General features: G+C 47.3%; 1 protein-coding gene and 1 long non-coding RNA gene across 5 annotated transcripts; both read right to left on the bottom strand.

Moving 5' to 3' along the window:
- Positions 1 to 9: 9 nt before the first annotated feature.
- LOC148165099 (uncharacterized) lies at positions 10 to 9,052 on the bottom strand. Of its 3 annotated transcripts, none has more exons than XR_015769114.1 (3): positions 8,964 to 9,052; positions 6,840 to 6,911; positions 10 to 95 (listed from the first exon to the last, which is right to left on the bottom strand). It is a non-coding gene; the product is annotated as an uncharacterized LOC148165099 (long non-coding RNA). The 3 variants fall into 3 exon arrangements; XR_015769115.1 differs by having other exon boundaries at positions 56 to 142; XR_015769116.1 differs by having other exon boundaries at positions 91 to 270.
- A 3,323-nt stretch (positions 9,053 to 12,375) lies between these two features.
- Positions 12,376 to 22,977, bottom strand: TADA3 (transcriptional adaptor 3). Of its 2 annotated transcripts, none has more exons than XM_028101687.2 (9): positions 22,525 to 22,977; positions 21,526 to 21,758; positions 19,948 to 20,198; positions 19,723 to 19,828; positions 18,296 to 18,437; positions 18,103 to 18,206; positions 16,821 to 16,930; positions 14,655 to 14,840; positions 12,376 to 12,912 (listed from the first exon to the last, which is right to left on the bottom strand). In XM_028101687.2, exons 2-9 carry the CDS (start codon positions 21,730 to 21,732, stop codon positions 12,720 to 12,722), a joined length of 1,299 nt encoding a protein of 432 aa, XP_027957488.1. In that variant the 5' UTR covers positions 21,733 to 21,758; positions 22,525 to 22,977; the 3' UTR covers positions 12,376 to 12,719. The 2 variants fall into 2 exon arrangements, with proteins under 2 accessions (XP_027957488.1, XP_027957487.1); XM_028101686.2 differs by having other exon boundaries at positions 22,467 to 22,976.
- Positions 22,978 to 23,046: the final 69 nt, after the last annotated feature.

Below are 23,046 nucleotides of genomic sequence, written 5' to 3'. Positions count from 1 at the left end.
CCTGGCTCGCCCGCCCGCTCTCTCGCTGGGGCTCGGCTCGGGCTCTGCTGGCCCCCTCCGCCCGCCTGCGGCTCTGATGTCAGTGGAGGAGGAGCCTGCGGCGGGGGGACGAGTGACTGGAAGGCTCCGCTGCGCTCCCGGGCTGGGGAAGGGGCGCGGTGGTTGAGGAGGAATCCCCTAGTTCAGGTCAGATCCTCTTCTGGACTCTTCCCTCCCCTCCTCTCTGCTGGAGCCCCCATTTCACAGAGGGGACAACTGAGGCCCTGAGAGCTGAAGGGTTCAAAATCAGCAGTTGGTCAGAGGAAAAATCGAATTCGAATCCAGGTCTGTGTGATGTCAGATTCTGGCGGGTTCCACCCAGTCGTCTTTTGGAGTTTGAGACCAGTTCTGGGAGCTCCCTTGGGGATCTTGGGCTCTTTCTCCCCATTCCCGCTCACCCCCCTTTCCCTCAGTGCCCCAAAGGGAATTAGGCCCTCAAAAGGGCTCAGGAGACTGATGGGGGCGGGGATGAAGGGGTAGAGAAAGGGCAAAGCAAGAGCAGACAGTGAAGAGAAAGGAGGCAGTTATAGGGAGGTGGCCCCAGTTGACAGGCAGGGAAACAGACCCGGTGTTCCTGTTCCAGTCCCCTGCACCTGCCCCTCAAAATAGGTGTGGTGCCCCCGAGGGACTGGGACAGGGAGGGGGAGGGGAGGGGAGGGAGATAAATCAGGATCCTGGAGGAAGCAGGCCAAAGAAGACCAAAGTGCGACGGGACTGGGCGGGTGCCAAGGGCTGATGGCTAGGGGCCAGGTTTGGGGTGAGGGGGGAGCACAAATTGCTCCTGGGATGTGGGCAGGGGGCCAAGGGACCTGACTGAGGTCCTCTTGCGCAAGTCTTTCCTTGGGAAGAAACTTGGTGCAGGGGGAGAGAGGGAGCAATTCAAAGGAAGTGCAGGTGGGGCTGGACTGGGGCCAGAGAAGGCACATTGCTGTGAACCCCCCACTCCACCCCCATCACTTCCCACTGCCCAAATTTCTGCATTTTCCAGTGGGACATGGGAAAAGGACAATGCTTACCCCAAATCAATTTCCACTGGCTTTTACCTCTCTTATCCTTGGGACTAGGTCAGGGGTGGTCGATGTTATGCCCATTTTACAGAGAGAGGACAATGGCTGAGGTTCCTAGAAAGGCTTTAAAGACTGACTTGAGTCACACTTCACCTCTCTGAGACTCAGTTTTTTCATCTGGAATATGGGAATATGGACGACCAACTCAGAATTCTCCCGAGAATTCTGTGAGATAATGAATGTGAAGTGCCTGGAATATTGTAGGGGTTCAAATATGAGGGCTAAAGTTAGTGTAAACCGAGGCTCCGAGAAGGGACTTGATTTGTCCAGGGGCAAGGGAGTAAGGGGCAATTTCCTTCCCCTGAATCTCAGTATCTCAGACTTCCCAGTCCATGGAAAAATCACATTTCCTGCTCAGGGCTGAGCCCCTACTCTCCCCTATACCCACCCATTGAGCTAGAATTGTTTCACCACAAATTCCTGTTTATCTCATTGACAATATTCCTAAGGTGATAAGGTAGTCTCTGCCTGAAGACTTGTACAACTTTTATACTCTGTTTTACATTTTGCCTGCTTTTGAGTATGTTTGAGGGCACTTACAATTTCTTTTTTAACAATACATTCTCTTTTATTTTTAAAATATTTCTACCAAACAAGTAATTATGTCAGATACTAAAACACACAAAGACCATCCTTGTCATTTATCAGATTCTTTCACTTGCCAAGTAACAGAATCCCAACCAAAGCCAGCTTCATCGAAGAGGAAACTGTGACTGCAAGACTGAAGGAAGAACACCATGGATCAGGGTCTTGGAGACTGGAACTGGAGACACAAGACTCACAGGATTTGCTTTCTTGCATCTCTCCTGTCTCGATTTCTCTGCACGTTGACTTCCCTTCCTCTGTAGAGTGATCTCTCTGCCTCGCAGGAAACATGGTATGAGGCAGACCCAGCTTTCAATGTGAACCAAGCAGGAGAGCTATATACCCAGTTTCATATATCACTCTCAGGGAAGGACTCTGATGAGTTCTGCTAGAGTAACATGCCTACCTCATGGCCCCAAACAAACTATTGCCAAGGAAATAAGGTACTATATTGGGCAAATGTACTGGCACGGGCAGCCACACCATGGGATGAAAAGGGGTATCTTGCCAAAAGGAAGTAAGGGTTCTGGGCACACTTTGAATAACAAATCCATCCCAGCCCTGCTCCCATCAATCAGAAATAACCAGTATTAGTATTTTTGGGTACATATTCCTCCAGACTCTTTGGGATGCATATACATATTCACATTTCGTACTACAGTCCCAACCCCCAATGAGCATATTTCTAGGTACTAAAACAAAAAGTCAAGGAAAGTCAAATATATGAAGCAAAAAAGGAAATAATCCTCTTCTCCCCTTTGTTATTAAAAAGATGACAAAACAACTCAGACATCTCCATCAATTCTCTAACCTGACACTGGAGGGGTGAATGGTTTTCTAAGATTAGAGAAAATGGAAGAATTCTTTTTTTTTAAAGATATTTATTTATTTGAGAGGCGCCTGGGTGGCTCAGTTGTTAAGCGGCTGCCTTAGGCTCACGTCATGGGGATGGAGCCCCACATCGGGCTCCCTGCTCGTCCGGAAGCCTGCTTCTCCCTCTCCCTCTCCCCCTGCTTGTGTTCCCTCTCTCGCTGTGTCTCTCTCTGTCAAATACATAAATAAAATCTTTTAAAAAAAGATTTTTATTTATTTGAGAGAGAGAACAGGAGCAGGGGGAGGGGCAGAGGGAGAGGGAGAGAGACAAACACACTCCCCGTTGAGTGGGGAGCCCAACAAGGGGGTGGGGGTGGGGGGGATGGGGGGCTCCATCCCAGGACCCTGGGATCACAAACTGAGCTGAAGGCAGCCCCTTACCCACTGAGCCACCCAAGCACCCGAAAATGGAAGAATTCTTATGGAAATGATGGACAGGGTTATTTACAAAACAGAAAACCATTCTTTAACTTCTATTGCTGGAAACAAACCAAAAAAACCTACCCTACTCCAAAATTATATCCAGCATTAAAAGGCAAACTTCAGACTGGGGAAATGTCTTACAGACAATGGGATAATATTTCTATTATGTGAGGAACACCTAATATTGATAACAAACAGACTAAGGACCCAATAATTGGTCAGCGGAGACAGATAAAACACGATAAACATGGGACATTTTCTACCTCACATAAGTAACCAAAGCAGTGCAAACTAAAAGGCCATTTATAGTCCTTTGATTTTGAAGTTTAAAAAACTGGTGACACCGAAGACTGTTGTCAGTGTGAGCAACAGATACTTCTACATTTCTGGTGGAAAAAGGACTTGCTAAAATCTTTTGGAAAGCCATTTGGCAATATTCATCAAAGGCTTAAATAATGGCCAGGGCTTTAAAAAAAAAAAGATTTTATTTATTTACTTGAGAAAGTGAGAGAGAGAGAGCGAGATCACGAGCAGGGGCGGAGGGCAGAGGGAGAAGCCTCCTCACTAAGCAGGGAGCCCGATGCCGGACTCCTCACTAAGCAGGGAGCCCGATGCCGGACTCCATCCCAGGACCTTGGGATCATGACCTGAGCTGAGCGCAGATGCTTAAACAAACGTCCAGGCCTTTTGACCTAGGCATTCGTCTTCTGGGAATTAATTTCAGGGAAATAGTCCTAAATTAAGACAAAGCTATATACTCCAAGATATTTGAAGAAATATTTTTCTAACAGCAAAATGCAGAAGAAATCACAAAGAAGGGAATGATTTAAAAACCTAAGGTACGCCTATGAGATGTAATCCTTCACAGTTCATAGACTAATGGTAATGCAACCTACTTAATAAAAGGATAGGGGCACCTGGGTGGCTCATTCGTTAAGCGTCTGCCTTCAGCTCCGGTCATGATCCCAGGGTCCTGGGATCGAGCCCCGCATTGGGCTCCCTGCTCGGCGGGAAGCCTGCTTCTCCCTCTCCCACTCCCCCTGCTTGTGTGTTCCCTCTCTCGCTGTGTCTCTGTCAAATAAATAAATAAAATCTTAAAAAAAATAATATTAAAAAAAGGATAAAAATGCTTGTAATGTTAAGCAGGTACGCAGTTTGGCAACTTCAGTTTAAAATGTGAACCATACATTATTCATAGCAAAGAGTGGAGAGGAACACCACAAATGATAATAATGGTCCAAAAATTATCCGCTTTTATTTTGTTTCTTTTACTTCTCTCTATAGGTCCGTATTCTCCAAACTTTGTTGAATATGTTCAAACTTTACAGTCAAAAAGTCACTTTAAAAAATTTATGCCAAAAGATGGTGGGTGTGTACCAACTTAGTGTTTAATTTTTAAAATTTTATTTAAAAAAATAACAACAAAGAAATAGAATGGATTTAGGGCGCCTGGGTGGCTCAGTTGGTTAAGCGACTGCCTTCAGCTCAGGTCATGATCCTGGAGTCCCGGGATCGAGTCCCACATCGGGCTCCCTGCTCAGCAGGGAGTCTGCCTCTCCCTCTGACCCTCTTCCCTCTCGTGCTCTCTATCTCTCATTCTCTCTCTCTCAAATAAATAAATAAAATCTTTTTTTAAAAAAAGAAAGAAATAGAATGGATTTAAATGTCATATCTATCAACTCTTTTCTCTCCTACTATTGAAACAGTGATGGCTCATTAAAAGAAGTTTTGGGGTCAGACAGACCAGGGTTCAAACTGCATCTCTAACCCTTACCAGCTATGGGATCTTGAACAAATTATTTCAACTGTCCTGAGCCTCAGTTTCTTCAACTATAACATGGCATAATCATACCGATAAGCATACCTACTTTGTAAGGTTATTTTGAGAATGAGACAGAAAGTGACTTTCAGCCATTGTCACTTGGGTTTCCAGCAGGTATCTGGTGCATAATAGATGCTCAGTAAGAAATGAGATAGAAGAGGGGCACCTGGGTGGCTCAGTTGTTAAGCGTCTGCCTTTGGCTCAGGTCATGATCCCCTGGTCCTGGGATCGAGCCCCACATCAGTCTCCTTGCTCTGCGGGAAGCCTGCTTCTCCCTCTCCCACTCCCCCTGCTTGTGTTCCCTCTCTCGCTGTATCTCTCTCTGTCAAATAAATAAATATCTTTAAAAAAAAAAGGAATGAGATACAAGAAAGGAGGTTTCTTCTCCTTTTATAGACATCCTTTTAATATTATTTTTCCTTCCATTCTTGAAGCCCCACATAGTCTAGTTAAGCTCCAAATGTGGGGTTTCCTTTCTGCCCTTATGGTGCCTACCCCTACTTCTCATCCAATCAGGAGCAGCCCATCTCAGGAGGCTCAGAGGTCCCTCCAATATTTATCAGATCTCACTGATTTCTCCTGGCTGGCAGGCATATTCTGGGGCAATGACTCTCGTGCTTTTCTCTGATAATCAATCCATAATTTTGTATGTGGTGGTTCTGGCAGGCCCAGAGAGGGACACTTAGAATAGGGCCTCTAGAGTCTACAAAACTGGCTTACAAAACTGGTGCCCCACCAGCTATCTGATCTGGCTCTTCCCCTTTCTGTATCTTAGTTCCCTCAACTGTAAAACAGGGTAATGATCTTGCCTGCTCTGACACAGAGAATTCATGTAAAATGCTTGGTGCCACCCTAGCTTGGTCCCTTGCAGAAGCAGCCTCCCGGAGTTGTCTTACAACAATGTGACCGGAGCTTTCATCAAAAGTTGTGATAAGGAATCACCATGTGAAACTCAATTTCCACTTGCTGTCAAATTTGTGGAGAACATTATCAATTTATGACTCTAGTGGAGAAATTTCTCCAGCATGAGCAATTACTGGAATTTTTGTCAGGAAAACTGGGAAATGCCCTTTCCTCTGATATCAAAAGTTCTGAGACTGATTCATCTTTTTTTTTAAAGATTTTATTTATTTATTTGAGAGAGAGAGAATGAGAGATAGAGAGCACGAGAGGGAAGAGGGTCAGAGGAAGAAGCAGGCTCCCCGCCGAGCAGGGAGCCCGATGCGGGTCTCAATCCCGGGACTCCAGGATCATGACCTGAGCCGAAGGCAGTCGCTCAACCAACTGAGCCACCCAGGCGCCCGAAACTGATTCATGTTATCTCCATTTTTGTCTTGGCTTCCAGGAAGCTTAGAGCTAAGTCTGATGCTTAATAACAGCAGCTGCATTAAACCTGATGGGCTTAATTCTATATTTGTATTTCATGAAAATCATTGTACACATCCTCAGTTATAAGCTTTCTCAAATTCTTTTGGGGAAGGAAGGAAGGAAAGAAGGAAGGAGACAACAAAGTAAGAAAGGAAGAGAGAAAGAAAGAAAGAAAAAGAAAGAAAGAAAGAAAGAAAGAAAGAAAGAAAGAAAGAAAGAAAGAAAGAAAGAAAGAAAGAAAGAAAGAAAAAGAAAGAAAGAAAGAAAGAAAAAGAAAGAAAGAAAGAAAGAAAGAAAAGAAAGAAAGAAAGAAAGAAAGAAAGAAAGAAAGAAAGAAAGAAAGAAAGAAAGAAAGAAAGAAAGAAAGAAAGAAAAGAAAGAAAGAAAGAAAGAAAGAAAGAAAAAGGAACGAAGAAAGAGAGAGAGAGGAGGAAGGAAGGGAAGAAGGAAGAAAGGGAGGAAAGAACAGAAGAAATCAGATATACTTTGAAAAGAATACTTGGTCCACTGTAGCAGCTAAAATATAGGTTTGGTTTCCTTAATAGACACTCAAAATAGTTGTGATTTAAATAAAATGGAAGTGTATACCAATCTGACCAACATAAGTAGTCCGAGGCTGGCATGATGACTACAAGGTAGGAGGGATCTTGGCTTCTTCTTACCTTGTTGCTCATTGTTCCCACAGGGTTATCTCTGACCACATGTTTCAGGATGGCTTGCCACCATGTCTCATCCTAGCCAGGGGAAATGGGAACATGGAAGGCATACCCTTTGAGACTCATGACCTCATAGTTACACACATCTCTTCCACTCACATCCTTTTGGCCAAAACTTCATCACATGACCACCCTAACTGCAAGAGAAGTTGGGATATTTAATCTTTGAGGCATATGTCCTATTAAAAATCAGGGGTTCTATTAACTATCGAGGGAGAACAGATTTTGGAGGACATCTACCAGTTTCTGCAGCATCCACTGTCTCAGATGTATTTCTTTGCACATGATTTCACTCCAGTCTGCCCTGTTTCACTCTCACCCCTTCTAATCAGTCTGGCTTCCATGCTATCAGAGCGCTTTTCAATTCAGAGTGCTATTATGGCACTCCCCTGCTCACACCACCCCTAAATCCCTACTATGTAGAAAGGTGATTCTCAAACTTTAATATGCATCAGGAATCACCTGGAGAGCATGTTAACATGGAGAAGGCTGGAGCCTCCCAGCAGAGTTTCTAATTCAGTAGGTCTAAGACCCAAGAATTTGCATCTTTAGTAAGATGCCAGGTGATGCTGGCATCTTTCCCGAGGGCTCCGAGCCCAAGGTGTACCTCCTCTATTGGCCTGAACACTACAATATCCTCTACAAATAGGGCTGGCCCCGGCCTACCGCTGCCCTGCCTGCCCTCCCCTCTGCCAGGCGCTAGACAGGTACAGAGGTTTTTTGTGGTTGTAAATGGTCATATTTCACACCCCCCCGCTTCCCCGTCATGCAACCTTCCACGTTTTATTAAAGGGGATGCTGGTGGTGAGTCGTATGTGTGCATGTCCCTGCTCTGCTGCTGCCTGCCTGCCTGGCTATGTGTCCGGCTGTCACCCTGCCCCCCCCCCTCAGGTGGGTTCCTCTTAGCCTTCCACCTGTTCACATCCAAGCCTCCCTACCAGGAGCAGTTTTGAGGGGCCTAGGCCTCTTGGGGACCCCTCCTGGTTCCCTGCTTCCTTCCCTTCAGGCACCCATCCCCCTTCCCTCGTTAGCTGGCCCAGGGGCTTCCACAAGAATCTTGGCGGTTCCTTGGGGGACTTGCCCAGGGACCTAGGACTGCCCAGGTTGGAGGCCGCTCCCTCCTAGGCCCTGACTCCACCTTGCTGTCCTGGTCAGGGCCCCCAAACCTGAGCTGCCTGCCCTCCCATCAGGGGTCTGCATGGTCCAGTCTTGGGTGGAGAGGGCTGACATTGTGGGACCTGGCTCAGGGCAGGTGGAGGAGCTGGGGTGGCACCAACCTGGCTGGGGAGGGGCAGCCTTCAAGCCGGTGCTTGGTCCATGGTCCCCAGGTCTAGGCAGGGCTTTGTCAGGCTGCCGTTCCTCCCCCATCCCTCTCCCTGCCTGTGCCTGCTTTGCACCCCCTTTGCTTGGGCCACACTGTCTCTGCATTGCCTTCCTTTTTGCCTTTACCTCTTCCACCCCCAGCACATGTGGGGTCTTGGCCCCCAGGCTGTGAGCTCCTTGGGGGCAGGCCTTCAATAAATGTGACGTGCTGCTGCCCCACCCCCAAAAGTTGCTGCTGGCCCAAGGACCACACTTTTTTTTAAAAGATTCTATTTATAAGTAATCTCTACACCTAGTGTGGGGCTCAAACTCACAACCTTGAGATCAAGAGTCACATGTTCTGGGGCGCCTGGGTGGCTCAGTTGGTTAAGCGACTGCCTTCGGCTCAGGTCATGATCCTGGAGTCCCAGGATTGAGTCCCACATCAGGCTCCCTGGTCAGCAGTGAGTCTGCTTCTCCCTCTGACCCTCTTCCCTCTTGTGCTCTCTATCTCTCATTCTCTCTCTCTCAAATAAATAAATAAAATCTTAAAAAAAAAAAAAACACATGTTCTACCATCTGAGCCAGCCAGGCGCCTCCACCACCCAAGGACCACACTTTGAGAACCACTGACCTTGAGAATAAAGCCCATGCTCCTTAACCTGCCATTCACAGCCAGCGTGGTCTCAACCTACTTTCCAGCTTCATCTCTTATCCTTCCCCTCCCCCTCCACACACCTAGGGCTCCAGTCACAGTGATGTTCTCACCTCTCTCTAAGCAGGTCAGCTGTTCACACCTCTGTGCCTCACTGTTCCTTTTGTCTGCAATGTCTTCTGCCTGGCAACTTCCGTTCCACAACCTCGCTGAAGCTTTTCCTGACCCTCTAAACTGTTAAGTCATTCTGTGCCCCAGGTCCCTGCAGACTTTGTACATTCTTCTGTTATTGCTCTTATCGCCTTGTGTTTTGTCTTTCCAGCTGCCTGTCTCTGGAGCCCTAGTCATGTACAGAGCTCTCAGCCATAGCAACAGGGTCATGCGTAAGAAAACAAAAGTATGAATGAGGAAGGGAGGCAAGTCGATGGGGTGAATAAACAAAGGAGGTGAGTGAAGAGAAGAAATGATGAGTTAGTACATGAACGAGTGAGTTATGGTCCATTTGTGTTTGGTTCTCTCCATTAAGTCCTGAGTTCCATAGCAGGAAGGGAATTTATACTCTAACCACATTGCCACAAAGTTCCAGCCATCATTTCCTTCTAAGCGGGAGTTAACTGGGACCCAGCATCCATCAAGTCAACCACCGCCCCCCCCCACCAACCCCGAGTGCTCAGGAGCTGGAAGGGGCTGGAGACCTATGCTGGGTCACTTTCCTGACATCAAGGCTTAACCTCCACTCAATCTTCCCTGTTCTCATGCACACTGGTGTTTCCAAAAGTCAGTTATAAGACATTTGGGACACTGGAGAAACAATGATGGTGGATGCTTCCCAGGGCCAAGACACAAAAGGCTTTTTTACCCAACTAGTGATAAGGTGTCAGGGTTGTTTCAGATTAAAATTGTAAGCTTGAGGTGCTGAAACTACTCTCCCCCTCCTCATGGGGAACACAGCTTCCTCCAAACCCCATAAAGGAGGCCTCCTCTGGATCCAGCAGACACGGATGTGGCCATAAGAAGGGACTCCCTGGGCCACTGTGGTTGTCAACTCAGCCATGGTGCTATCTGAGCTGTTCCTGCACCAGTGTTGTGTAGTCTCAGAAGCCATTGCACATTGAGCTTCAGTGTCCTCTTCTGCAGGGTGGAAATATTCCTATTCACCTCGTACTTGTGTGGTGAGCACCAAATAAAACATGGGAGTAGAGGGCCCAACACAGTACCAGGCAGATACTAGGTGTGCAATAGAGAGTAACTAGTGTTCTCACAACTGATCCTTGAAAGTCTTTTCCCAAATGAATCAGGCCCACTCAGACTTCTAGGGTTCTTCCCCCACCATTTTAAAAGTAGGCTCCATGCCCAGTGCAGAGCCCAACATGGGGCTCAAACTTACAACCCTGAGATCAAGAACTGAACTGAGATCAAGAGTTGGACACTTAACCAACTGAGCTACCCGGGTGCCTCTAGGGTTCTTCATTCTGTCATAAAACCTGCCTTCCCCTCTCACAATTCTACCTGATTTGGGGATCTCAACTCTCATCCTACCTCCTCCACAAAACTGTCTCTGCTTCTGGAACTCTCTACCAATGATGCTTACCTTACTTGTGGTCTGGATTAATGATGAACATGGAAGCAAATGGTTAGTCAAAAGCAAGGGATCTGCAAGCAGAGCTGCCATCTATGGCTGCATAGGTTGTGCACTGCCCAAACCTAGGAGTACCATTCATATGGACTGTAAGGGAGTGGGGGCCCAATGAATTGCGTAAAGAAGGAGCTCTGTCTGCAAGTCAAATGGACTAAGTCTGAATCTTGGCTCAACCACTTATCAACTGTTTGACCAAGCAAAGTATGTAATCACTTAAGACTCAGTTTCCTCATCTGTGAATGGGATGTTATTAGTACCTACCACATGGGGTAGCTGAGGAGATTCGGTAAACTGAGTTTAGAACAGCGCCTGGTACAGAGCTAACATTTACTGAGCACTTAATTTCATTAATTCATTAATCAAATTCATTAATGAAATTAAGTATGCTTGTCTTTTCTGAGAAGACATGAGTTACTGAAAAATTGCAGTGGCTAGGCTCTGTACCTAATGAGAGGCAGGGCCTCTGCTGTCCTCTCTCAGAACTCCACTCCAGCCTTCTTTTTGCTGAAGTCCACTTTCATCAGTCAGGCCTTTTATGTTGTTGTTGACAAATGATGAAACTCCAAGGGGAACTAGCTTAAGCCCAAAGCAGCACCTGTGAGCTGAGGTAACTGAAGGTCCAGTAGAAGATCGTGAGGCTCCATGAGGCCTCTGTCTCCTTCTCCATCTCCTGGCTCTGCCATTCTTCTCGGGCAGGTTCTTCCACGTGGCAAGAGAGTGGGTCAGCAGGTAGTCTAAGAGTACATTCTAAGGCTTTTGATCCAAAAGGGACATGTCCGCTCCTCTCTCAGCAACAACAGAGTAAGCTTACGGAAGGTCTCTGATTGACCCAGCTCAGGTCACATGTCCATCTTCTGGACCAGTTATCATGGCTAAAAAATAGGGTGCTGTGACTGGCCAAGCTGGGGTCATGTATCCATCCTAGTTGGACAGTCCCACAAAAGCCACATGAAATGGGGAAGGGGCAGTTCCCTTAACAGAAGAGCTGCGCACACAAGAATGTTGGCTGTTCTCACCATCTTTCTTTACGGCTCAGTTCACAGGTCACTTCCTCAGGGAATCCTCCCCTCCCTTCTTCCATGTGGACTTCAGCCTTCCCACAGTAAATTGCAAATTATTTTCCGACTCCCTGACTAGTCTGGGAACAACTTGAGGCAGGGATGAGAACATATTTGCTCATCTGTATAGCCTAGGCCGTTTCCTGCCCGGGTTGTGGAACGGACATGATTGGTGGCCTATCCAACATCCATTTCCACTTCCTACTTTCAGATTTTTATTGGGTTTCCCCCATTTCTCCCCACTGCCTTGGGCTTGGTAGGGAAGCAGACTCCTCTCTCTCTAGTTAAAACCCGGCAGAGTCATCCCTTGCCACAGTGATTGGTGCAGGAATGGGCATGTGGGACTTAGCCTGGGCCAGTAAGACATAAGGGTATTTGGGACAGGCATCGTGCTCTTTTGGGTGGGCCAGGAAAGCCAGCTGGCTCCTTCCTGCCCTCTCCTGTGCTAGATGTCAGTTTGGCCCCTGTCGGCTGCCAGTGGCTGCACAGCTGGAGGAAAACCTATTTTAGGCAAAAGCCAACGTGGTGGAGGGCAGCAGAGAGATGGCTGGACCCTTGATGGCCCTGTTCAGTTGCTGGCTTGGCCAACCCCGGGGGCCACCCTGCCCCAGGACCACCAAGGCCCCAAACAACACATTTCCTTGTTGTGAATCCAGTCTGAGCTGAGGGTATTCTGTTACCTGCAGCCACAGGTATCGTCAGAGAGTTCTTCCTGAATGAATGACATGGGTGAGTGGCCAAAGGCTGAGAGCCCCCAAGCATGCCCTCCTTTGCCACCCACACCAGTTCTTTTCTACCCCACAATAACAGACATTCAAAGATTCTGGATACTTTTTTAAAAACCACAGCAGTCACTTTACTTTTAGGTTTGCACTTTACAAAACCACAAGGGAGAAGTCCTTGAGGGAGACAGGAGTGGGAGTGGGGGATAGTAAAGAGGGGGAAGCACAGACAGGGCCCCAGGCCAGCCCAGCAGGGCCTCCCATGTCCTGGCTGAACAGAGCTGGATCACAAGACCTCAGGGAAAGGCCACAGTCCTCTAGAGACTGTCACAATTTGACATTTAATAGGCGGCCACAGGCCTATGGTTTGGGCAGCCCAGAGAAGGAAGTGGGCTTCCCACCCCTCCTTCCCCCAAGCCAGGGGCAGGCAGCATGAGGCAGGGGTGAGGGCTACCCATCCAGCAGCTTTAGGATGCTCTCACGCTCCTTCAGAGTCTTCCAGGCCTGGTCCTTCTCCTTCTTGGTGGGGGTCCGCTTCTTCTGCCGGGCAGCCATGATCTTCCGGAAGGCATCCATGACCTCGTTGTCTGCCATGCGGACCCGCTGCCTCAGCTCTTGCCGGCTTACCTCCTCCTTTGCCAGCCTGTGGGGACCAGCCAGCCAGGTGCCATGGGAAGCCCACCTCCACAGTGGGGCCCCCCTCCCTCTTTCAGACTGAACCCACGCATCACCCCAGGCTGGCACTCCTGTGGACCGTTTCCTACCAAAATGCAAAGTTACTGAACCACATTTATATGGTACTACGTGCTAGGTACAATCTCAAGCCCCTCAAATATGTCAGCAGAATTAATCCTCATAACAACCTTGTGAGGTAGGTACTATTATCCCAATGTTACCAGTGATAAAACAGAAGTCAAGGAGAGTAAAAAACACCCCAAGATCCCACAACTAGTGAGTAGGAGATCTGAATTAAGGCAGGCTGGCTCCAAAAACCTTCTTTAAAAGGTGTTCTAGTGTCAGCAGAAGACCTGCTTACTTCAGTATCCAAATTCCAGAGCAACCTAAGGGTCTAGGTAGCCTGTGGTCTACATAAAGCACGTGAGATGCCAAACGAACCACTGTAAATGAAATCCGACTGATAAATTCCATTGCTGGTGGAGCTGGAAGGTGGCTTAGAGATCTGATCTAGTCTAACCTGTTAATTTTCTAGAAGGGGAAGCTGCTGCTCAGGACAGGAGATACCTTGCTTAAGGCCCTGCAGCTGGTCCATAGCAGGACTGAGGGCTGGACTCTGGCCTTCTGACAACCCAAGCTAGTTCGTTCACTGTCCATTACCTCTCTGTCTGTACATCCTTGCTTCTCCCTCTCACTCTCTCTCCTCCACCCCACTCAGTACCTCATTCATCTGTTATTTTCCTCTTCTTGCTCTTGCATGAAAGGGAACTAGAAAAAGGCTTTGCATTTAGCTTTGGGCTCAAGTTGCAGCTTGGTTGTTAACTGGCTGTATGACCTTCAGGAGAGCACTCACCTCATTGGCCCTTTACTTCCTCATCTAGGAAACAGGGAAAAACAGGTGCACCTCTTTACCAATAACCCACCTGTAGACCACAAGCCTTTGCTCTGCCTCTCTTCCTAGCCCCCAGTACAATGTGCGAGAGACAGGCAGAGCTGGCCAAATGAACGAGTGTGCCCTGCCCTGCTGGGGCTCTGTGAAGGGAAGATACACCTGTCAGTGAGGCTACTTCTCTACCTCCCTCCAAAAAGGGCAACAACTAACATAATCTCCCTCCAGATGTCACCTATACTTTTGTCATGATCAATGCAGGGCAAGATGGATGGGAGTCAATATAAAATGAAAGATATTGTGACCAATTCTCCTTAGAGAACTGATACTAAAATACTGGGCAATTTCCAGGGAAGGGCCAATAATAATCACAGAAATCCAACCAAATTGTTAACAGTTGATAAATCCAGGTAGACAGTATATTGGTGTTTATCATACTACTCCTTCAGATGTTCTGTGTTTATGAAATTTGTCATAAAAATATGTTCGGGGAAAACAAAAGCATGAAAAAATTAAAAAAATAAATCACACAACAATGTGAATATAAGTAATACCACTGAACTGTACACATAAACATGGTTGAAAGAATCAATTTTATATGTTTTTTTCACCACAATTCCAAATAGGTAAATAAATCAATCACAGACGCCTGAGCCCTAGAGTCTGTGGTGCCTGGCAATGGTATTTTTTCCAACGCTCTCTGGGTGATTTAGAGGCCCTGCCAGGTTTGGGAACCCTGTTGTGAAGCCCCCAGAAGGCGAGCAGCAGTGGCCCAGGCCGCCCTGGCCACCCCCCCGCCCATGCCACCTGGCCACACTCACCTCAGCAGGTCGTGCTTCTTGGTGCGGTTGTGGGCACTGAGCGCCTTCAGCTCGGCCTGCCGCTTACGCAGCTCTGCCAGGACCTCATCCTCCGAGTCCTCTGCGGGGCGGTCCTCCGACTCCAGCAGGCCCTGCGCAATCAGCTCCTCCTTGATGCGGCTCTCCAGGGACTTGGTATGTGGCACACTACAGAGGAAGGGAGTCCTTAGCTCAAGGGCCAGCTCAGAGGGTGGACCCCGGAGAGCCCCCCAAGGTTAGTGAACACATTCTTTTCTCTTTGGGCACCCTCTCTCTACCTAGGCATAAAAAAAAAAAAAGAGAAAATGTTAAGAGCTAAGCTCTCTGACATGGGTCTTGGCAAGGACTTTTTGGCTATGACACCTAAACACAAGCAACAAAACAAAAAATAAACAAGCAGGACTACATCAAAAAACTACTTCTGCACAGCAAAAGAAATCATCAGCAAGGTGAAAAGATAACTTATGGAATGGCAAAAATATTTGTAAACGATATATCTGATGAGAAATTAATAACCATCGTTCCTGAATGGACATTTCTCCAAAGAAGATATATAAAAGGCCAACAGGTACATGAAAAGATGCTCAACATCCCTAGTTATTAGAGAAATGCAAATTAAAACCACAATGAGTTATCACCTCTGGCCTGTTAGAATGGCCATCATCACAAAGACAAGAGATAACAAATGCTGGCGACAATCTGGAGAAAAGGGAACCCTCCTGCACTGTTGGTGGGAATGTAAATTGGTACAGACACCGTGGAACACAGTGTGGAGGATCCTCAAAGAATTAAAAACAGAGCCTACCACATGATCCAGTACTCTAATTCTGCGAGTACGTACAAAGGAAATGTAATACTAACTGGAGAACATATCTGCACCCCCATGTTCACAGCAGCATTATTTACAATAGTCAAGATATGGAAGCAACCTCAGTGTCCATCGATGGATGAATGGATAAAGAAATTGTGGTATATACACAACAGATTATTATTCAGCCTTAAAAAAACAAGGAAATCCTACCATTTGTGGTAACATGGATGGACTTTGAATGCATTATGCTAAGTGAAATAAGTCAGAGAGAGAAAAACAAATACCACATAATCTCACTTATATGTGGAATCTAAAAAAAACACAAATTCATAGAAAAAGAGATCAGACTTTCCATTACCAGAGTCAGCGGGGGGGGGAACTGGAGGAAGGTGATCAAAAGGTACAAACTTCCAATTATAAGCAAGTCCCAGGATATTTTATACAACATGATGACCGTAGCTAACACTACTGTATGACACAGAGTGTAAATCCTAAGAGTTCTCATCACAAGGAGAAATACTTTTCCTTTTTTTTTCTTTATTGTATCTATGTGAGAAGATGGATGTTAGCTGAACCTACTGTGGTAATCATTTCACAACATATGTAAATCAGACCACTATATGTTTTGTACGTGTATACCTTAAACTCATACAGGGATCTATGTCAATTATTGCGCAATACACTGGAAAAAAAATAGAGACACACATCTGGTCTTGTTTCAAACATAAGCCAACACATACCCATTGTCAAAAAATACAGAAAAACCTGTAATGCCAACGACTCAGAGGGAACCACTACTATTTTATGTTACTATTAAAAATATTACTGTTATTTTGCTGTTATTAACATTACACATAACAAAAACTACATATTTTGTTACTTATACACCATACGTATTAGAGATTTTGTTACGTGTTATTTCCAATCTTTTATTACACATTATTTTAGGTTTTTTTCTCTATGTGCACACGTTTAAATATATGCTGAGTAAAAACAGGATCAAACTGTATTGTGCTCATTTTCTCCATTTAACACTCTCTTATTTACATCTTTTCATGTCAATTAATCTTCTCTAAGACGATTAATAGTTACAAGTTATTTCATCATGTGGAATTACAACTATTCAGCCAGTTGCACATTTACATCATTTACAGTATGAACAGTGCTATGATAAACAACCCTTACTTAAGTCTACGCACGCATGTTTGAAACTTTCATCGGGTTTCGTCAAAATGCCCTCAACCTCTCTTTTAATGAAGACCCCCTCATGTTGGGATGGAAAGAAGTCACCAGAGGCAGGGGACAGACAGTAGGATATGGACAGAGTTATCACTCACCTGAAGGGCTTGTTCTGATTGCGGGGAGAGGTGCTTGCCCCGTCGGCCCCCGATTCTTTCCCAGACATGTCAGGAATGGGAGAGTCCTCCATAGGGGAAATAATATTTTCCTAGAAGACCACAGGAATGGGATGGAGGGAGTAAGAGCTGTAGTATTTTTCTTGCTCCTCTCTAACCCGCAATCAGTCTTCAGTCTTCACAGACCAGAAATACTCTTTTATTGTTCCCATCCCTCTAGGAAGCCTTCCCAAACTGGTTCCAGAAAGCTCTGGTCATTTTAGAAACCCCTGTTTTGCACCGATACCAAAAGAAGGGAGCACAGAGGAGCAATGATAACAGTCAACAACAGTGAAGAGCTAAGCATTTGCACTGTACCAGGCACCATGCTGAGCACGCTGCAGCAGGGCTGCCGGCTGTCCAAAAGTCATTCTCGCCTTTCTGTAGCGGGGCAGCTCCTCTTGTTGTCAGATGTGGTCATGTGACAAATTCTCTCCAGTGAGAAGTGATCAGGAGGGGTAAGAGCCACGGCCAGGCATGGCCCATAAACCTTCCTTCACACATTCTTTCTTGCTCTTTTTCTGTGGGCTTGGAGTAGCAATCATACCCAGAATGACCTTGTACAGACTGCATGTTTAGGGTGGAAAAGCCACCACAACTGGGGTCCTTGTCTGATGGTGTGGGGCTGAGATCTCCCCTCACTCCCACCTTAGCCAACCCGGAACATGTGCCCCAGACTGTTAAACGAGAGAAAAACACTACTGTGTTTGAGCCAGGGAGAAAACTAAGGCTCAGTGAGGTGAAGGGATGTGCCTAAGGCCAGACAGCAGGCATAAAGAAGGGGACTCTGTACCTGGGGTTTGGGTCCTCCTTCTAATTATCAGCTGTAAAACCTCAAGCAAACAGTTCCCTTTTCTGAGCTTCAATCTTCTAGTATGCAACGTGGGGCTAACCACTGTCCTTGCCTCCAACAGGAGGATGTGTGGAAAGCCCTTGCACAGGGTTCAGCCCTTAGCTAACACTCAACAAAAGTAACTGCGGTGTAGTGGCTACTTTTGGGGGAGATTAGAATCTGGGAGGGGCATGAGAGGGGCTCAAGGACACTGGCAATGCTTTATTTTGTGACCATGAGGCCAGATATACAAGTGTGCTTATGTGTGAAAATGTTATCAATCTATACATTTAAGATCTACGTACCTTTCTAAATGTATGATATACCTCAACACCAAATAAAACATTAAAACAGAAAGTAAGCGTAATTCCTGTTTTGAGTTAGGGTGCTCACCTCCACCAGGGCCTGTAGGAGGCGCTGCGTCAGAGCACCAAAGGGGCACCCATCTTCCGGCTGCTCATGCTGGGCCTCAGACTTCTTCAGCAGGGCATCCACATCTAAAGTGGGCAGAGAAATGGTAGACAGATGGGCTGAGATCTGGGAACTCAAGTCCTGGCCTGGGTGGGCAGGGAGGCGAAGGGCCTACCTTTAGTGTCCAGTTCGGTCAGTGGCCCCATGAGACCTTTCTTCTTGTCAGCCACAGCTGCTGCTCGGGCCCCATCCTTCTGTTCCTCCAGCAGGTCCTCCTGTGCCCACCGTTGGGAGTAGTGCTTCCCCAGGGGTGGGATCTGTGGGGAGATGCCACCCGGCCCAAAAGGGGTAAACACCGGCAAGCCATGCCCGGGGTGAGTGGGGGCTCTCTGTGCACTTGGGACACTGCCAATAGGTTCATCATTCATTCCTTCACTTATCTGTCTCCCAAGGACCTACCCCAGGGCTAAGGCCCATGCCTTGCATAGGTGGGAAGAAACAAAGGAGATAAAAATCTCTATGCTCACAGTCTAGTAAGGGAGACAGGTACATAACCAACTAAGACACATATGGGAGCCAGTATGGAACAATTTCCAAGATCTAGGTGCAGAATGGTGTATGTACCTGGATCATCTCAGGTCATAGCTGTTGTCCCTAGAGAGACCTAAGAACCTTAGTGTCAGGAGAGGAAATTCTCATTTGTATTACCTCAATTTACTACTGCTTATATGGATTAACTTTTCAAATAATTTTTCAAATAATTTTTTTAAAAATTCAAAGAACTGAAGTGCTGGAGGTAGGTCAAGGTATTGTGGCACACGAAAAAGAAAATTTCTGCGGGGAGTCTGCAAAGGTGTTCTGGTGGAGATAACAAGGGATCAGTGATTTGAAGGACAAATCAGTTTGCTAAGGGAAAAAGAGCATGTGCAGAGGCTCAGAGACCAGCAAAGAGCCTGAGTGGGCCTGGGGTGAGGGCAAGGTGCCTGGCAGGGCTGGTAAATGCAGCAGTGACGAGGGGGCATGGCTGAGGAAACTGGAGAGCGGCAGTAGGGCTGTGTCACCAAGGACCGAGATGTCTGGACTCCATCTTGTGCGGGAGTCAGGGGAGGCCTGGGAGCAGGCCTGTGTCACATCCGATCACAACAGCTGACCTATAGGGGAGTACTCCCGGACACTTTTCTGTATTTTCTATGTTTTCTTTAATGGAACCAGTTTTATTTACATCGTAAGAAAACTTTAATATATTAAAAAAAAAGAAAACAAAAAGTCTGTCTGGAGGCAAAAAAGTATCAAGAGACCATTTGGGTGAAAGCTAATGAAGGCTTGAATCAAAGCAGAGGTGACAGAGATGTTGGGACAAAGGACGGTGTCACTGAAGTAGATGCCTCAGGATGTATGTAATCATTTGGATGGGGTAGAGAGGAGGCAATGCAAGAGAGTTGAGAATCAGAGCCTGGGTGTCTGGGTGGGTTGACTAGACTAGGGGCAGAGTAGGGCAGAGTAAGGGAAGGAAGATGATATATGACTTTGGGATCTTTGATTTGGAGGCACCTCTGAGATCTCCTGCTCACCACCCTGTCTACCAAGGCCCAGGGTGTCTACCTTGTAATGTTCAGCCTCGTCCTCTGGGGGTTTCAGTAGTTCCTCTAGTGTGCGTACCTCCTCACTGGTGATATCAGCACAGTAGGGCTCTACAGAAGCCCAGAACCTGCAAGGAGAAGCAGATCCTGAATGGGCACCTCCTGCCCCACCATCCTCAGGTCCAGGCCCCTCCACAGCCTCTACTGCCTGAATCCCAAGGCCCCTCTATATTTTCTGGCCCAGAACCTGTTGGGGGCATCATTCTTGGGGATCCGTGGCACATCAATTGGGTCATCAGTGAATTCATATTCCTGGATCTTGGGCTGAAGGTTTTTGGATTTGGGCCGGCCAGGGCCAGGGCCTGGCCCATGTCCCGCCTTCCCTTCCAGTTTCTGCTTCTTCGGCTTTCCATGTTTTGGGGGAGCTCCAAGCTCATGGTCTCGACCCAGCTTCAGGAATCGTCGATCACCTTTCTTATCCTGCCAGTCAGTGAGGATCTGAAATTTGCAGAGACTATCACTGAGGGGGAGAAGAGAAGTCATAGGACAAGTTTTTCTCCTAGTGAAGAATTAGGAGTTAGAACTTGAGAAGGCTCCAAAGTCTTACTGATCCATCTCCTTTTTATTTAGTAAACTCCTACTCATCTTTCAAAACTCAGTTCCTTTATTGTGCCTATCTCACAGGACTTTATTCATATACTTCTCATCATTCCATTTGTCTGTACTGATTCACCTCTGTATCACTCAAGCCAGTCACACAGTGTTTAGGTCAAACAAATGATCATGCCCCAGTGCATATGAGCACTGGAATATGCTGCTGGTAACTTTTTGGTGAATGCAAACAAGTCTCCCAGCAGACCTTTGCTTCAAATGTCACCACAACTGGGAAGCCTTCTCCACATCAGTTACCCAGCTTCTTACATGCTAAAACACAACTGAATTTGCCACAGCCCTGCTCAAAAAGCTTCAGTGCATTCCCAGGGAGCACAAGTTAACTATTCATCCTTTGAGGTCCAATTAAAATGGCAGCTTGGTCCTCCCTGGGTCTCTGACACTTTGTACCTCCACTGCAGGCCTAAATGTGTTGTTTGATCATACTGGAACAAACAGCATATCTTGTCTTTTCAACTAGATTATAAGCTGGAGATCAGGAAATTGATCTTAACTATGTCTGTTCCCCAGGATTTGGCATAGCATCTGACACACAGGGCTCAGGGGATGTTTACATAGTGAAGACTACCAATAATTAACATCTGAAATACTTAATGTTAGATATCAGCCCGAGGCTTTGCAAAAAAACCCCTCTCTTTTAATCCTCACAAAAGCTGAAGGGTATCCCAGTTTGCAGATAGGGAACTGATGCAAAAGGAGGCAACCTTCCCAAAGTCATATAGCTAGGAAACAGCAACACTAAGCAAGTGCTTAGGCCAGGATTCAAATCCAGTTCTTCTCAATCCAGTTCCCCTGGTACTTCTAACCATAACACAACATCACCTGGTATTTGTCTGACCTCTCCCTCCCTTTATGTGGCAAACTCCCTGAAGGCCAGAAGTGTCCTAATTACCTCTTTCTAACGACTAGCACAGGACCCAGAACATAATGGGGGTTGGGGTCAATAAATGCTTAGTAAATTGGAAATCTTGCAATTTGTAAGGATCATGCACATTCTTGTATATTTTATGTGTCACATGAGCCCAGTTTGGGTCTCTCCTTTAACCCTCTAAACTCCTGTACCCCAGGCCTCTGCAGGTGGGGCTAACTCAATGACCCATCCCATAACTCGTCACAGTCCACCCCTGGTGATATCCTCTCTGTAGGGTATCACCTGGGTTTCAGCCTCGAGAACCCGCAGGCGCCGGCTGGCAGAGGAAAGCAGGGTCTCAAGCTCCAGCTGCAGAGTGTCCAGCTCCTCGATGCCGATACCATCATCCTCAGAGCGGGCTAGCACGGCTGTGTAGCGTGGACAGACCTTCAGGTGGTCCACAGACTTGAAGTCATGGAACTGCAAGGGGCAGTCCTTGAGTTCACTCATGGCCCAGGATACGGGACCCTGTGGAACTGGAGAGGAGAGAGCCATTGATAGGAGATAAACTGGCACAAGAAAAGTCCAAGAGCTCCCTTCATCCAGGGACAGACTCAAGGAGAAAGCCCGGCTTCAGTTACCTTATTGACAAGGTTGATGGCACTGCTCCTACCCACAGAGCACTTACTGTACATCAAGCTAGGTACAGACATTTTACTGGCTTCTCACTGAATTCCTCACCCAACCCCATGAGAAGGGACAATGGTGATCTACATTTTACAGTTAAGGAAACTCAGACTCTGTAAGGGTAGGTACATGCCCAAGGTTACCAAGATGTAGTTGTGAGTCTGTGCCACTAATTTCCGTGATATACCAAGTCCTATCTTCCTGATGCTTTTCCGTTCTACTCCTCCTTGAGTTCTGCAAAGCCCCTGAGCTCCAAACATCCCATTCTTACAATGTTAATGTTCTCTGTGCCTCCCAGCTTCAACTTGTCTCACTCCCTCCCATCTTTGTCCCTTCTCTTTGCCCCTGACAGTGGTTAAGAATGTGGGCTGGTAAGCCAGACATACCTGGGTTCAAGCCCAGCCTTTACCATTCTCTATTTATGTAGCTCTGAACATACTATTTAACCTTCCTGAGTCTCGGTTTTTCCATCTACAAAATGGGGACAAAAGAAATCTGAGTCTGTTTCCCCATAAGAAGTCTGAAATCTGTAAAATGGGGATCACAACAGTACCTACCTCCCCGGGATGTTCTGAGGATTAAGAGAGGATGCTCGTCAAGAGCCCAGTTCAGTACCTGGCACAGAAGTGCGCCTGTGTAATGGCTGGCCCCTCCCGTGGGTCGCCCCAGTGACTTGCCTTCAGGGTCCCCGTCCTCTAGGGACCCCCTAACGCGGCCCCCGCCCCCTCTACCTCCTCACTGCAGCCTCCTGCTGCCTCCTACGGCCCCCAGGCCACGGGAGGGGGCGGGGAGTTCCGGTTGGTGGGAGCAACCGCCCCGGAACTGGCTAGGGGCGGGCCCCCCGTAGAGGACGCGGGGGTGGGAGACGCGAGGGAGAGCCCAATATGGCTTGCAGGGAAGGGTTTACAGGCCGCGAGCGAACCCACTGCAGGTGGGCGGGGGGGAAGGGTACGCCTCAGGCCTACTCTGGGGAACAGCCGGAGGCTGGGGGCGGGGCTCGATAGCCGAGTTCTCAGCCGGGCGGTTAGTCCCGCCGAGCCCCAGGGGCTGCAAGTAGGAGGGGCTCAGAAAAAGGATAGCGGCGCATAACCGGAAGGAACGAAGGGCTCCTCCGCCTCGCCTTGTCCTAATATGGTG

The sequence above is a fragment of the Eumetopias jubatus genome, unplaced genomic scaffold, assembly GCF_037043125.1.
Source record: "Eumetopias jubatus isolate StellerSeaLion01/CBP00866 unplaced genomic scaffold, mEumJub1_p1.0 scaffold_1, whole genome shotgun sequence".
NCBI classification, from domain to species: domain Eukaryota; kingdom Metazoa; phylum Chordata; class Mammalia; order Carnivora; family Otariidae; genus Eumetopias; species Eumetopias jubatus.
The sequence above is the reverse complement of the archived record's forward strand: the minus strand, read 5'-3'. Positions and strand labels throughout refer to the sequence as shown.